This window comes from Hippopotamus amphibius, chromosome 9 (assembly GCF_030028045.1).
Source record: "Hippopotamus amphibius kiboko isolate mHipAmp2 chromosome 9, mHipAmp2.hap2, whole genome shotgun sequence".
NCBI classification, from domain to species: domain Eukaryota; kingdom Metazoa; phylum Chordata; class Mammalia; order Artiodactyla; family Hippopotamidae; genus Hippopotamus; species Hippopotamus amphibius.
Window position 1 is genome coordinate 142,900,989 of NC_080194.1, and position 12,869 is coordinate 142,913,857.

At 63.9% G+C, this 12,869-nt stretch overlaps 1 protein-coding gene across 11 annotated transcripts in view; it reads left to right on the forward strand.

Moving 5' to 3' along the window:
• MAD1L1 (mitotic arrest deficient 1 like 1) overlaps positions 1-12,869 on the forward strand; it is a 352,049-nt gene that overhangs the window by 224,923 nt on the left and 114,257 nt on the right. For all 11 annotated transcript variants that reach the window (XM_057695706.1, XM_057695713.1, XM_057695708.1 and 8 more), the window contains one exon: positions 8-98. In XM_057695706.1, the coding sequence (XP_057551689.1) occupies positions 8-98 (91 nt within the window). The remainder of the gene's footprint in view (positions 1-7; positions 99-12,869) is intronic.

A 12,869-nucleotide genomic window follows, 5' to 3' on the forward strand; every position in this document is an offset into this window, starting at 1 on the left:
CTTGCAGGTTGAAGGTGGAGGAGCTGGAGGGGGAGCGGAGCCGTCTGGAGGACGAGAAGAAGGTGCTGGAGACGCAGCTGGAGCGGCTCACCCTGCAGGTGAGCTCCCCCGGGGCTCCCCCGGCCTGCCTGTTTCCTCCTGGGTTTTGCCCGCGGTTCCTGCAGCACAGCCGTCCCACGTTCTGGCTGAAGAGACTAGAGTAAACCAGGGGCCTCCCCCGCTGCCCCGGGCTGGCTGAGAGCACGTGTCGCGAGCCGGCAGGGGACAGCCTGCCACAGGCTCGTTGTCACCAGCCCCCAGCCCTCTTCTCGTCATGGGTTTCCATCCCGTTTTCCCGATCCCTGGCCACAGAGCCCACAGTCCGTGTGGCCTCTGCCTTGCCCGTGGCGGGTGTGGTGGGCACGCTCCAATGGGAGCAGAAGCCCAGCAGCGGTTCTCTGCGGTTGAGGTCTGTTTCCAAGCCCGTCTGCATCCACCTGCAGTTGTGAAGTCAGACTGCTGTTTACAGTGGTTTAATTTGGCTTTGTTTCTCATTTTTATCCCCCCGTCTGAGTTGTTCCGTGGCAGGAAACCTGCAGGTTTGTGATTACCCAGAGTTTGGACAGGCCATTGATTTTTGTCTTGACACCTATTAGAGAGAAATCAAATCTCTTTTTTTATTCCCGATTCCTGGAGACGGGAGACGTGACAACCTTGATAAGTGAGGCGCCACAAGCCGCGTCTGGACCGTGTTCAGCTCCAGGGCCTGTCATCTTGTACCATTTTAATTGGGCCGCAGTCCTGATGGGAGAGCTGGGCTGCTGGTGGGTGAATCCCCAGCCGCCTGTCAGCGGTGCCGTGTCAGGGCAGGATGGGGCATGTCTTTCTGGGTCCTTCGTCGAGCCAGCCTGAGGTCACGGCTGACGGCTCCCCAGGCCTCTGACTGGGGCTCGCTGAGTCCTGCCGAAGTCGATGTTTCCTTCTTCCTGCTCCAGGGCTTCAAGGCCTGTCACGCGGAACCGCGGTGGCGCTTGGTGTGGGTGCTGAGGGTCAGACACGGTGAGCGGCGCAGTGAGCACCATCGGTGGCTGTGGGGAGACGGGGCAGGTGTTGGGTGCTTCTAGCTCGAGCGTTCCTGGGTGGGAGGCACAGGCGGGTGGTGACCAGTCCAGTCTGCGCTCTGCAGGTGGGTCAGCAGTGTTGCCGTGTCCAGCCTCCTGGGCTCCGCGTGGACCCCGCATAGGCTGGCTGTGCGTCCCGGAGCCGCTCACAGCCAAGGTGCAGGGGGCGTCCGTGTCAGCTTGGGGAGGGCACAGGTCCGTGTCTGTGCCTTGGTGTGGCTCAGCTCTTGGCGCGCAGATTTCCATCTGTGGCTGTGGGAGCAGAGGGGCGGGCAGCCAGCCGGCAGTGGCCGCACGCAGCACCGCGTGTGCCTGTGAGCAGGTGCCCCCGGTGTGGCCAGGACGGCGTGCGGGCGGGGCCTGGTTTCCGTGATCCCGGGGGAGCAGATGTTTGCACGACGATGTGAGAGCCTGCTGCCCCCTGGGCCCCCCGCTGCCCCGGAGGTGGATATTCTGGAGCCACAAGTGGGGAGGTGATGCCATGTCCCCACTGTGGGTGCCCAGGGTGGCCCCGCAGCTGGCACACGCCCACCGCGCTGATTCTCTCCTGCTTCGAGCCCAGGGCCTGGCGCTGCCCCCAGCTCTGCTGGTACCCAGGTCTTGAGACAGCAGCAAACAGAAGCTCCTGGCCACCTCTGTCCCACGTCACAGCCCCTTTCTCTGTGTGGCCAGTTCCAGCTCGAGCCCCAGAGGCTCTTGGGAGCATCCCCGCCCCTGACACAGGGCTTGTTTCAAGAAGGTCCTTGGGATGGCAGGGCCCAAGGCCTGACTTCTGACTCACCACCTCAGCCACAGGCGCCATGAGCCTCTGCCGCGCACTGTCTGCATGTTCCGTGGGGCCCGGGTTTTCTCGTGGGGCGTCCTCGATCTGTGCCCGCCCACCGTCCTGGGAGATGTCCTGCTGCCCCCATCTCACGGATGAGGAAGCCTTGCTCAGAGAGGTTCAGTACTTCCGTCGCGGGCACCCAGCCACAAGGAGCAGGGCTGGGCTTCGTCTCCTGAGCCGCCCCCTGCCGCCCCCCCCCCACCCTCCTAGCCCCCTCCCCCCACCTTCCTGCCCTGCCCCCTCGGGGCTGCACCTCTGATGGCCCGGCTGCCGTTCCCGGGTGACCAGCCTCAGCCCTGGGGCCACTGCTCTGCTCCCCCGCCCGCTGCCCCTGACCTGGTCTCCCATAGGATGCTCTGGAGTGAGGAGAGGTGTACACCCCAGAGGCTGAGCTGACGGTCACCCCATCGTAGCGACAGTTCCTGTGTGACCCTGATGCCAGGGAGGCAGAGTTCGCCCCACCAACGTCCAGTTTGGGAGGCGTGCCCGTGTGCGGGCCCTGCCGAGGAGGCAGGGAAATGGGCAGATTCAGCCCTGGAAGGAGGGTGCCCCCTGCGCTCTGACCCCACAGGGCAAACAGAGGAGACCACTGCTCCTCCTGGTCCTGGCAGAGTGGACCAGGAGGAGCTCGTGTCTGGCTCAGGGCGCCGCTCCAGCTGGTGGTGAAGTGGGTCTGAAGGGGACCTGGGCTTGCAGAAACTGGAGAGCTGTGGGGGCTCCGGCACCCATCTGCAGGCCTCAGCTGAGCGCTCTCAGGCATGTCGTGCTTTGCCCCGCGTCCCCAGCACGTCATTATAAAATCGGGGATGGTGAGCCCACGTGGGGGTTACCAGGAGATCACAGGCTATGTCTGACCACACTGTCCTGAGGGCAAAGACCTCGTCTTCTTCACCTCAGTCCCCAGGCCCTGGAGGCAGCAGGAGACGGCGGGACACCCCTCCAGGCGGCCTGGCTGCCTGCGGGCTCCGCTTCCTCTGTGCGGCCGCAGGATCCCGGCTTGTGACCTGGGCAGAGCGGGAGGACCCGGGGCCCGGGGCCCGCTTAGCGTGTAGCTCCCCTGGCTGTGTGTTTGCCTGGGCTGCTGCCGGCGTGTTCCTTATGCAAATCTCTTCTCCTCTCTCCCCCGGAGGAGTCTTCAAGTTGGGCTGCTTCAAGGAAGATTGATTAAAATCAGCTGCAGTTTGACTTAATTGGGAACATATGCTTGGAGAGGGAGCTCGACTAGTTAGAACTCTTTGTAATTAGTTCACAGCTGGTTGGTGAGGCAGCGGCTCCGGTTACCTCTCAGAGCTGGCTGCACGCCCGCTGGTCTGTGCCTGGCGGGGCCAGGAGACAGGACCTGGGACTGAGGCTCCAGGACCCTCCTGTGGTGCGTGGCCTGTCCACGTCTTTCTGGGGGTCCTTGGGTATTCCCACCTCATCTGGAGTGACCGGTGTGCATTCCTAAGGTATCCGGCTGTCAGGGAGACGAGGTTCCCGTGTAGAGGTGGGGAAACGGAGGCCACAGTTAGCCAAACACAGCTGGCTGTTTTGTAGAGACAGAATGTTCTCCAGTGAGGACTGAACTTGAACAAACCACGTGGATGCAACTCTGGGCCCGAAGCAGGGGTGCTCTCTGGGAACACACTCCTGATGCCCCAGGCCTGCACCCCCGTGCCCCCCCCCCACCCCTGCCCCGTGCCCACCCAGCCTTTCCCAGCAGTCCTGGTGGGGGTGGGGGTGGGGCCCTGCCTGGGCGGCCCGCCTCCCTTCTGCCCTTGGTCGCTCCTCTTCTTAGCGGGTGGGCGCTGGGCCCAGGGGTTGGCTCTGGCCCTCCCCAGCCGTGGCCCTGGTCTCGGTCTGCTCGCCTGGACGTGGAGCCGACCCCACCCCCTGCGGGCTGTCGGGGGGACCACGATGACGTGCCCCGCCCAGGAGCACGGCCACTGCTGCTGTCACCACCCTTCGTGTCACCGCCACCCCGGGCCTTACCGTGATGATGCCACGTGGCTGTCCACATTTGCTTTCTTGTGGGCCACGTTTGGGATTGTCAAGGCATCGACCTGCCCGGTGCTCCGGGGGTGCGGTCCCGAGGGCCACAGACGCTCACCCCCCCCACGGTGTCCCCTCTGTGGGGGCGGAGGTGGGGCGAGGCCCGGCCCCACGCGCGTGCCCCGGGTGCCGGGAGGTGGAGTCCGCGTGCAGACTCAGCCCTACCGGTTTCCCCGTTTTGTGAACGTGGTCAGACATACGGCAGAGCTGGAGGAGTTTTGCAGTAAACACCGCGTGTCCTCCGGGTCCTGCCGCGGACGCTCTCCTGGGGCTGCTCTGTGACGCGCCTCTCCAGCCCCTTCCACCCGTCAGTACTTTCTGTCGTCCTGATGCGTTTTAAAGCAAACTGCAGACATCTGTGCCTCTGCGTGCTTCAGCGGGCGCGTAATTAAGCAGACCTCATCGCTGGGGTGTGAGGAGGAGCCCCGGCGTCCCCGGCCCGCCTGCTTCCGCCCGCTCGGGGGTGGGGCTGCCCCACGCCAGCCTGCGCCTCTGCTCAGGGAAGGGGCCGGGCTGCAGCCCAGTGACATTTCACACGAGTGTATCTTTTTTGGAAATGGAGTGGGTAGAAAATTGCCGGGTTCCCTGTGAGCGGAAAGCTCGCGCTGCCCGGGGAGCCTGCCCGCTCCCGTCCCCGCGTCAGCAGGCGGGACGGCTGTCTAATCATAGACGCTCCCGGGCTCCGCCTCCTTCCCTTTTCCGGAATGGGGGGTGGGGGTGGCAGGGAGTGGCCTTCACGCTCTTCACACCGCTTCGCACCTCCTGCCGTCCTGGCCTCACCGATGCTGGGATGCCCCCGGGCCCCGGCCACTCACCACACCGCAGGTCCCCCGAGCCCCCGTCGGCTCCCCAACCTGCAGGTTCCCCCTCCCCCGCCCAGCCTGCCCCCCACAGGCGAACTAGTCAGTCCTCGGACCTCGGTTCCCTCCCCGACCCCACCTGCCCTCACCTGCCAGGGAGCCCTGAGCCCAGAGCAGGCCCGGCCTCCGCGTCTCAGGACCCCTCTTGCCCTTGGGTCCTGCTGCTGCTGACCGGGGCCTTGAGCGCGTCCTGAAAGCCTCGGTTGCGTGTGCCGGGACCGCAGGGCCGGCTGCCTCCGCCTCCCCGCCCACCGTGGTGGGGGAGCCAGAGCTGCCTGGAGGCAAGGCCAGGCTGCCCTCCAGCCGGCTTCCCTCCCAGGGCCCCCCACCTGCTCTGTCTGCCTGTCCGCGGGGCCCAGCTCTGGCGTTGCCCCTTCTCTGGGCGGGGACCCGGCCTGGCTCCCAGCCAGTGTTCTCGAGGTGCGAGGGCACCGGGGCGCACGCGGGCGACCGCAGGGCAGAGCACCCAGGGCTCTGGAGGACACACGTGCAGGCGGGAGGTCCTGCCCCGCCTCCGGAGTCCCAGCGCCGTCCCTGGAGCCCAGAGACAGAGTGATGGCCCGGGGTGGCGAGCATGCGGCCAGCCGCGCGCGTGAGGCTCCATGGCGGCTTCCTCTGTGAGCGTAGCCTCTCTGAGCGGGTGGGTTTGTCTCCCCTGATGTGTATTTGTACTGCGCAGCCTCCTTGTATCTCAAAAGAGGCTGTTTTCAAGCTGTTTCTGCACTTGGTGCTGCTGCGTGGGGCCCTGTCTGTTGTTACGCAGCGTGTGGCGCGTCACCGTGCACGTTTGCCGTGGTGCACGTGACCCTGCCCGTTCACGGGCCTGTGACCATAGGCAAGGCTGTGGCGAGTGGCCTGCCCACGCCTTCTCCAGTGCGTGCGTGTCTGTGTGTAGGAGAAGCTCCCAGAAGAAAGACTGGGGTCCGTGGGCACCTGCGTTTATGTCAGCAGCACCGCCCAGCGGGCGTATCGGGGCCACCGGGAACCACGTGGGACGTGTCGTAGCAGCACCTGGGAGGGTGCAGCTTTCCCTGCAGCCGTCAGACTTTCAGATTTTTCCTTTCCGGTAGATGAAGTGGGGTAGCTCCGTGCAGTCTCTCTGTTGTATGTGAGTGAGGATTTTTAAATGTGTTTCTGTGTGTTCATGTCCTGGTGCATTTTCCAAATGGATTGTTGCTTCTTTTCTTGTTGGTTTCTTGGAGTTCTTTGTATATTGAGGAGTTGAGTTCATGTAAAGCCGTGAATGTGTTTTCCCAGTTTACCGTTTGTCTTCTCACTTTGCTTGTGCTGTTTTTTTGCCAAGCGGAAGCCTTGGCTTTTGAACGTATTCTATAAAAGTGTATTTATTGCTTTTCCTTTGTAGCTTCCAGGGTTCTCTTCATGTCTTTACCTGTCTCATGTCAGGGTGTAAAAGAATTCTCTCGTGGTTTCTTCTGGTTGTCTGGTGGTTTCATTTTTTTTTTACACTTAAACCTGACTGATTTGGAATTTGGTTTTAGTTTTTTATAAGGTAGGAAGCATGATACTTACTTGTCTTTTGGAAGAGGCCCTTCCCAGCACCCCCGGGTCACGTACTGAAAGCCTGTCCTTTCCTCGCTGGTGAGAGGTCTGCCCCTCGTGGGCTGGACGCCCCCGTGTCAGGCCGCAGGTGGGCCTCAGTGCCCTTCTGCCCCCGTGACTCCTCTTGCTCCGGGCTTCCCTGGCAGCTCTGGTTCACGTCCACTCCGCTGCCCCGGCCCGCGCGGAACTGGCTGGATGTCATGAGGCGTGAAGCTGGAGGTCTGGGACTCAGCCCCCCCAGACACAGCCTCCTCCCTTAGGACGCTGCTGTCTTTATGTTTCCCGGGGTCCCTCTGTGTCTCCCCCGGGAACAGCTCACGGACGTGTCTGCCGTGCATTTCCTGTTGAATCTGCTTCTCAGGGTTGTGTCAGCAGGTCTTGCCTTGAGTGTCACGCACGCACACAGGGGTCCGCCCGTGAGGGTCGTAACCTCCTTACGGTGCCGCGTATGCCCTGTGTCCCGGCTGTGCTGGGACTGGGGTCCGGGGTCCCCAGGGCCTCGCTGTCCCGTCCCGCCTTCCTTGATGTTCTGTGTAAAACAAGACACTTCATGAAAGAGGAAGCCCAGCCCCCGCTGCCTGAGGTGGCGCCTGGCTGCTCCTGTTTATCCGCAACGGTGCCGGGGACTGGATACGCCAGTGTGCTGGAGCTTTCGCAGGCACTGATGGCTGCTGATTTTTTATGAGAAGAATGACGTGTCATGAATATTAAGCACTTCTCGTCCTGTGGGCCTCGGGGACGCCAACTTCCAGCCTCGTTGCTGGGTGCACCAGGGCCGAGGGTGTCATCGGGCCTCAGACCCCAGACGGCAGGCCCTGCCCCGAATTTGCAGGCCCCGAATTTGCAGGCGGGTCCCACTGAGCAGCTGCCTTGGGCTCTCTCCACCCTGGGACCCTCCGCCGTCTGGTCCAGCCCTGCTCCGCCACTGGCCATACTCAGCACCCAAAGGCGCATGATGCAGCGAGCAGGGCCGTCACGGGTCTCGGGCCGCTGTCGCATGCGGTCACTTCAGCCTTGGCATTCTCGGACTTGGTCGTGACACTGCTCTTCACCCCCTTGCACAGCGTCCGGGCGAGAAAGACAGGGGCCCAGCTCTTTAAAAACCTAGAAGGGAGGCCTGATGAGAGAGGACGGGCAGCAGTCCTCTCCAGGTGAGCCGAGTGTTCTTCCCGCCGGTCGTGGCGCTCTGCACCACCGTGTTAGGAGCACGGGGAGGCTGGGGCGCACCTGCTTCTGCCCGCGGGTCCCCTCACTGGGTGAGCCTCGCCCTCCCGGGTGGCGCCCTTGCCTGGAGGCAGGGACGTCTCTGCAGCCCCCAGAGCGCCACTCGGCATTGTGTGGCTCGGGTGCCGGCAGGGCGGTCCAGGCAGGGCGGCTCTGCCCGGAGACCCCCGCGTGAATGTGGCAGAACCGAGGCCCAGCCCCCCTCCTGCTACGTCCAGCCGTTCTCACAGGTTCCGTCCCAGCTGGGCACTTGCGTCCAGAGGATGGGATTAGAGACTCAGAACCTGCCTGGGCTCTGGGTTCTTCCTCTCCAGGATTGTCTCCAAACGTGCAGCATGTGGGCCTTGCCGCGCACGCCGGGTGTTGGCCGTGGTCCAGCTTGCAAGGGCCCCTTGAACGGCCCACCACCCCCTTCTGTAGAGCCAGCACCCTGGGTGGATTTGCGTCCCAGCCTGCTCCTGTCCCCTTGACTCCAGAGGGGGGCTGAAGTTTGGCATCAGGTCCCTCTGGGCCACGTCCTCCTGCCGTGGGGGAGCCGGCTCTCCTGTTCCTGTTGGCTGTGCCTCAGCCCGTCAGAGGCGCTGAGTCACTGTTCCCTGTGTGGACGCACTGGGTGTCAGCCTGGGTGTTGGGCCCCCCCCGGCCCCTTTCCTGCAGTTCATCTGCCCTCCCTGTGCCAGCTCCCTGACTGTCTTCCCTGCTCACGTCTGTTTGGATAAGATGCCACTGTTGCACAAAGAACTCCTGGCAGGACTTCCCTGGTGGCGCAGTGGTTAAGAATCCGCCTGCCAAAGCAAGGGACACGGGTTCAATCCCTGGTCCTGGAAGATCCCACATGCCTCAGAGTAACTAAGCCCGTGCACCACAACTGCTGAAGCCATGCGCTGCAACTACCGAGCCTGTGCCCTAGAGCCCTCGAGCCGCAACTGCTGGATGTACGTGTTGCAACTACTGAAGCCTGTGCACCTAGAGCCCGTGCTCCACAACAAGAGAAGCCACCGCGCATCATAACTAGAGAGAGCCCGTGCACAGCAATGAAGACCCAACGCAGCCAGTAAGTAAGTAAATCAATCAATAAATAAATCTTTAAAACAAAAAAAAACTGGCAGCTGACTCCATGATGCCTGCGAGAAACAGACCCCAGACGTTCTGTTGGTTGGGACTGAATGCCGTAAGTGACGCTGAGCTTCTTGGCAGCCCTGATGAGGGGAGTCTGACCAATGCCACAGCCCCTCTTGCAGTGGGAGGCTTTATGGATGGGTTTTGGACAAACACTAGATTCTGAAAGCGCTGCCATAGGTACCGTAACTGAACTGTTCACCATGGCATCCAGCAGCTCGCTTCTGGGCATGTGCCCCGAAGGGTTGAAAGCAGGTCTCAGGCACACCCCATCACAGCAGCTGGAAGGCGGATGCCACCCAGGAGTCCACGGATGGATGAGTGGACGGGCAAAACGTGTTGCGTCCACACACCGGAATATCACAGCCTTGGAAAGGGAGGGAGCCCTGACACCTGCCCCAGCGTGGGTGAACCTGGAAGACGTGATGCTCAGTGAAGTAAGCCAGACACGGGGACAGACGCTGTGCGATTCCACTTCTGGAAGGTCCTGGAGGAGTCAGGGTCACAGAGATAGAAGTGGGGGGCCGGGGGTCAGGGGAGGGGAGGGGCAGTTAGTGATTAACGGGGACAGAGTCTCGGTTTGGGAAGGTGAGAAAGTTCTGTGGACGGACGGTGGTGACGGCGGCACAGCCATGTGAAAGCGCTTCATGCTGAACGGTATGCTTAAAAATGGTTAAGATGCCAAATCTTATTTTACCACAATTCAAAAAAATTTTTTTTGACAGCTTTGTTGTTATAACTCAGAGACCTGGCTGGAGAAGCACAGCGCCCACATCCATGGCGAGGCAGGCGGGTGTCGGGCTGCTCCGCCAGGCGCCTGCCCGCCCCAGCTGGTCCTGCAGCTGCTGAGCTGGCCCAGGGGGCCCCTCCGCCAGCTCCGCTGGGCTTAGGGTGGATTCAGGGTGCCCGCTGTTGTTCGCCGCCTGTCACAGGGAGGTCACGACAGCCGAGGCGCCTGGTTTCCAGCCGAGCAGGGACACGGGTCACTCGGTCGGCAGGCTCAGGGGGACATTGCTCTGGAGTGGCGGGGTGGGTGGTGCGAGAGACAGAGGCTCCAGCCTGGCCAGAGGAGCCCCTGCAAAGAAGGCATGTTCCTCCTGCGCCCTTCCCCTCCCTCGTCTTCCTCCCAAGAGACGCCCCGGGTGCCCTGGGGCAGGCTGCTGGCTGGGCTGTGCTCACAGCCCTGACCCGAGAGAGGCCTCGGGAGAGGCCCAGCCTGTGCACAGGAGCAGCGGGGGGCCTTGGTGGGCTGGAGCGGCTTGGCCGGCTGAGCGAGGCCCCGCACGTTGTCAACGGCCCCACTCACCACGTCCGTGGCCCCCCCACCCAGAGTCTTGCCAGAGCCACCCCCAGAGCACCGCCACCTCGCTGGGCCTGCAGGGCGGCCCCCGGGCGGCAGCAGGGGAGGGTGGGGGGGGGTCTGGGAGGAGCAGGGCCACCAGAGCTGGTCTTCAGCCTGAACGGCCACCCACCTTCCTGACGCTGAGAATTGCCTTTCATTCCTTCCCTACAGGCTGTTTACAAGCCTCTCTCATAGCCGATCACCTTCTGAAGGACTCGGGGAGGGGGGGTGGGGAGGGGGAGTCGCGGGTGATCTGTGTCCTGTGATTGGCTCTGTCAGCTGATTAGAGCCCGAGGTCAGGGAGCCTTGACGAGCCGTGTGTGTGTGTGTGTGTGTGTGTGTGTGTGTGTGTGTGTGTGCGTGCGTGCGTGCGTGCGTGCGCGCGCACACGGGCGGCACGGTGGCACCGGAGGAGGGAGGCGTGTGTGACGGGCCACCAGGCCTCACCTGGCCTGGGACAGGGTGGCAGATGGGCCGATGGACTCTGGGGGGGTCTGAGGTCCCAGGAGGTCACCAGGTCACGTGGCCTGGAGCTGATGGAGCCAGGCTCTGGCTCAGGTGGGCAGGACCAAGGACCAGGTGTCTCCAGGTCCCTGTGTCTGCGTGAGGTGTGGGCACGGGTGTCTGTCCGGCAGCTGGGGACCTTGTTGCATCCATGCAGAAGCGGCCTGCTGGTCTCTGCCGCCCCTTCCCAGGTAGAGGGGTGCCCGACAAGCCTCTGGACACCTCCACCTCCCGTCCACCCGTCTCTCTGCCGCTGCCTGGGTGAGGCAAACGAGGGGGCTCCTGGAGCCGTGCAGGGCAAGCTGCCCCGTGCGCCGCCGGCAGGGCGTCATCCCCGCCCCTCCTCCCCGATGGGGCCAGGTTTGCTTTCCTGCGGCTGTTTTCCGACGTCTGAGGAGAGGCCTGGGTCCTCGGACACGCGGTGTCCCGGGCTGCATCTGGCGGGTGTGAGAGCCGCCCGTCAGGAGTGACTCTGGATTTCACTCCGCAGTCACCGCGGGTGACCATCGCTCACCCCATAGTCGTGTGCGGCTTACGACTGTCGTCACACCCACTGACACTTGATCTTTTCAAACTTGGGAAGGCGAGCGGTGGTGTCCCCATCTTACAGATGAGCAAATGGAGTCTCGGAGGAGGAGAGGGGCTTGCTGAAGTCTCAGAACTAGCACAGGGGTATCCGTGTTTTGGCAACAGAATGCCAGCCCCAAGGACCACACACTGGGCCACCTCCTGGGGGCCTCTTCCTGGAACCTCAAGGGGAGACCGAGGGGGGCTCGGGGCCGAGGAATGTCTGGGCCTCTGTGCCCCCCCCCCCACCCCCACAACTGGACACGGTGGCGTTTTTCTTTCTTCCAAGTTCCATGGGGTCTAGCCCAGCCTCCTGGGTCATGCGGGAGCAGAGGGGGACATTGGGTGGCTCCTTTCACCTCTCAGCGTGTTTCCCGTCTCCAGGGAGGCACTAGCTGGGGGGTCACCTGCCCTCCAGAGTAGTCCAGGGGCTTCAAGGGTTAGCCCAGGAATGAGCCCCAGCCTCCGCTCAGCTGGACCCGTCCTGTCCCTCCTGGTGCTTTTCTTGCCTGTCGCCCCACCCCCACCCGTCTTGAAAATTGTCACACTTGCCACCAGACCTCTTAGCCAGGATCACAGAATGGCCTAAGAGTCCAGGAGGGGCCCCGAGACTCCTCACTGGGGTGCCCTCCCTCCAGGCACTTCGCCGAGGGGGCCACTGGCCGAGGGAGGACACGCAGTGGACCTGGCGGGTGAGGCCCCTCCCTGGGCCCTACTGTCCCCGAGGGGGACTCTGGCAGCAGACACCGGACACAGCCTGCCGAGCTCGCCACGTCTCCAGGGCCCACGAGGTGCCTCGCGGCCCAGGGCGGCTAAGCGAACCCTGCTGTGCTCTCTGGCTGCAGGTGGAGCCGAGGAGACGGGCACCCGGAGGACGGCGTGAGACGGGCCTCCCACGTGTGCTGGCCTGGCAGGCGCTGCTCCCCACAGCCCGACCTTCCTGGGGCTGCCTGCAGGGCCCCCGGCTCAGGGCAGTGCCCGCTCCCCAAGCCCGGCCCCCTCGGCTGCCGCGGTGGCCGGGCCCCCAGGGCTGGGCAGTGTGAGCATCTCGGGGACCTCCAGGTCCTCCCTAGGCCCTGGCCGTCCGCAGGGGCGTGCGCACACACGCGTGCTTGTTTGCAAGGTGCCCAGCTCCTGAGTGAAGCCTCTGGGGGGGGGGGGGGGGGGGCGTGCAGGGCCTCGGCCCACGTGGTCACTGGCCCACGTGCTGGCCCGGGGCAGGAGGCGTGTGGAAGGCCTGTAGTGAGAGGATGGTCCCCAGGGCCAGCCCCCATGCCCGCTCCCGTGTGGCCTCCCGCCTCTGGCCCTGGGCCCCTGCTCTCTTCACCCCTCCCTGACTGGTCCAAGGCTGCCCCGTGGGCCTCGGTTTCTCAGTCTTGGTGGCGGGGGTCTGTGGGGGGTCCGGCCTGCACGGTCACATCCCCCCCGCCAATCCCCAGGCTCTCCACCTGCAGTGAGTACACCATTTCGGGGGGTCGGTCCTGCCGTGTGCCCTCGGCCTCAGGGCTGGGGTGCATCCCTGGGAGCCACCAAGCACTGAGCAAGGCCAGCCCACCAGGCGTGTAGGACGCAAGGCCAGCACCTGATGGGCCTGCCCGAGGGCACGGAACCCGGGGCCTCACCGAGGCGGGTGTGCAGGCTGGGGCGCGGCGGGGCCGGGGAGGGCTGTGCTCCCCCATCCGTGAGGCCCAGTCGGGCTTGCTCCTCAGACCCAGCGGGACCCCCAGAGCTCCCCC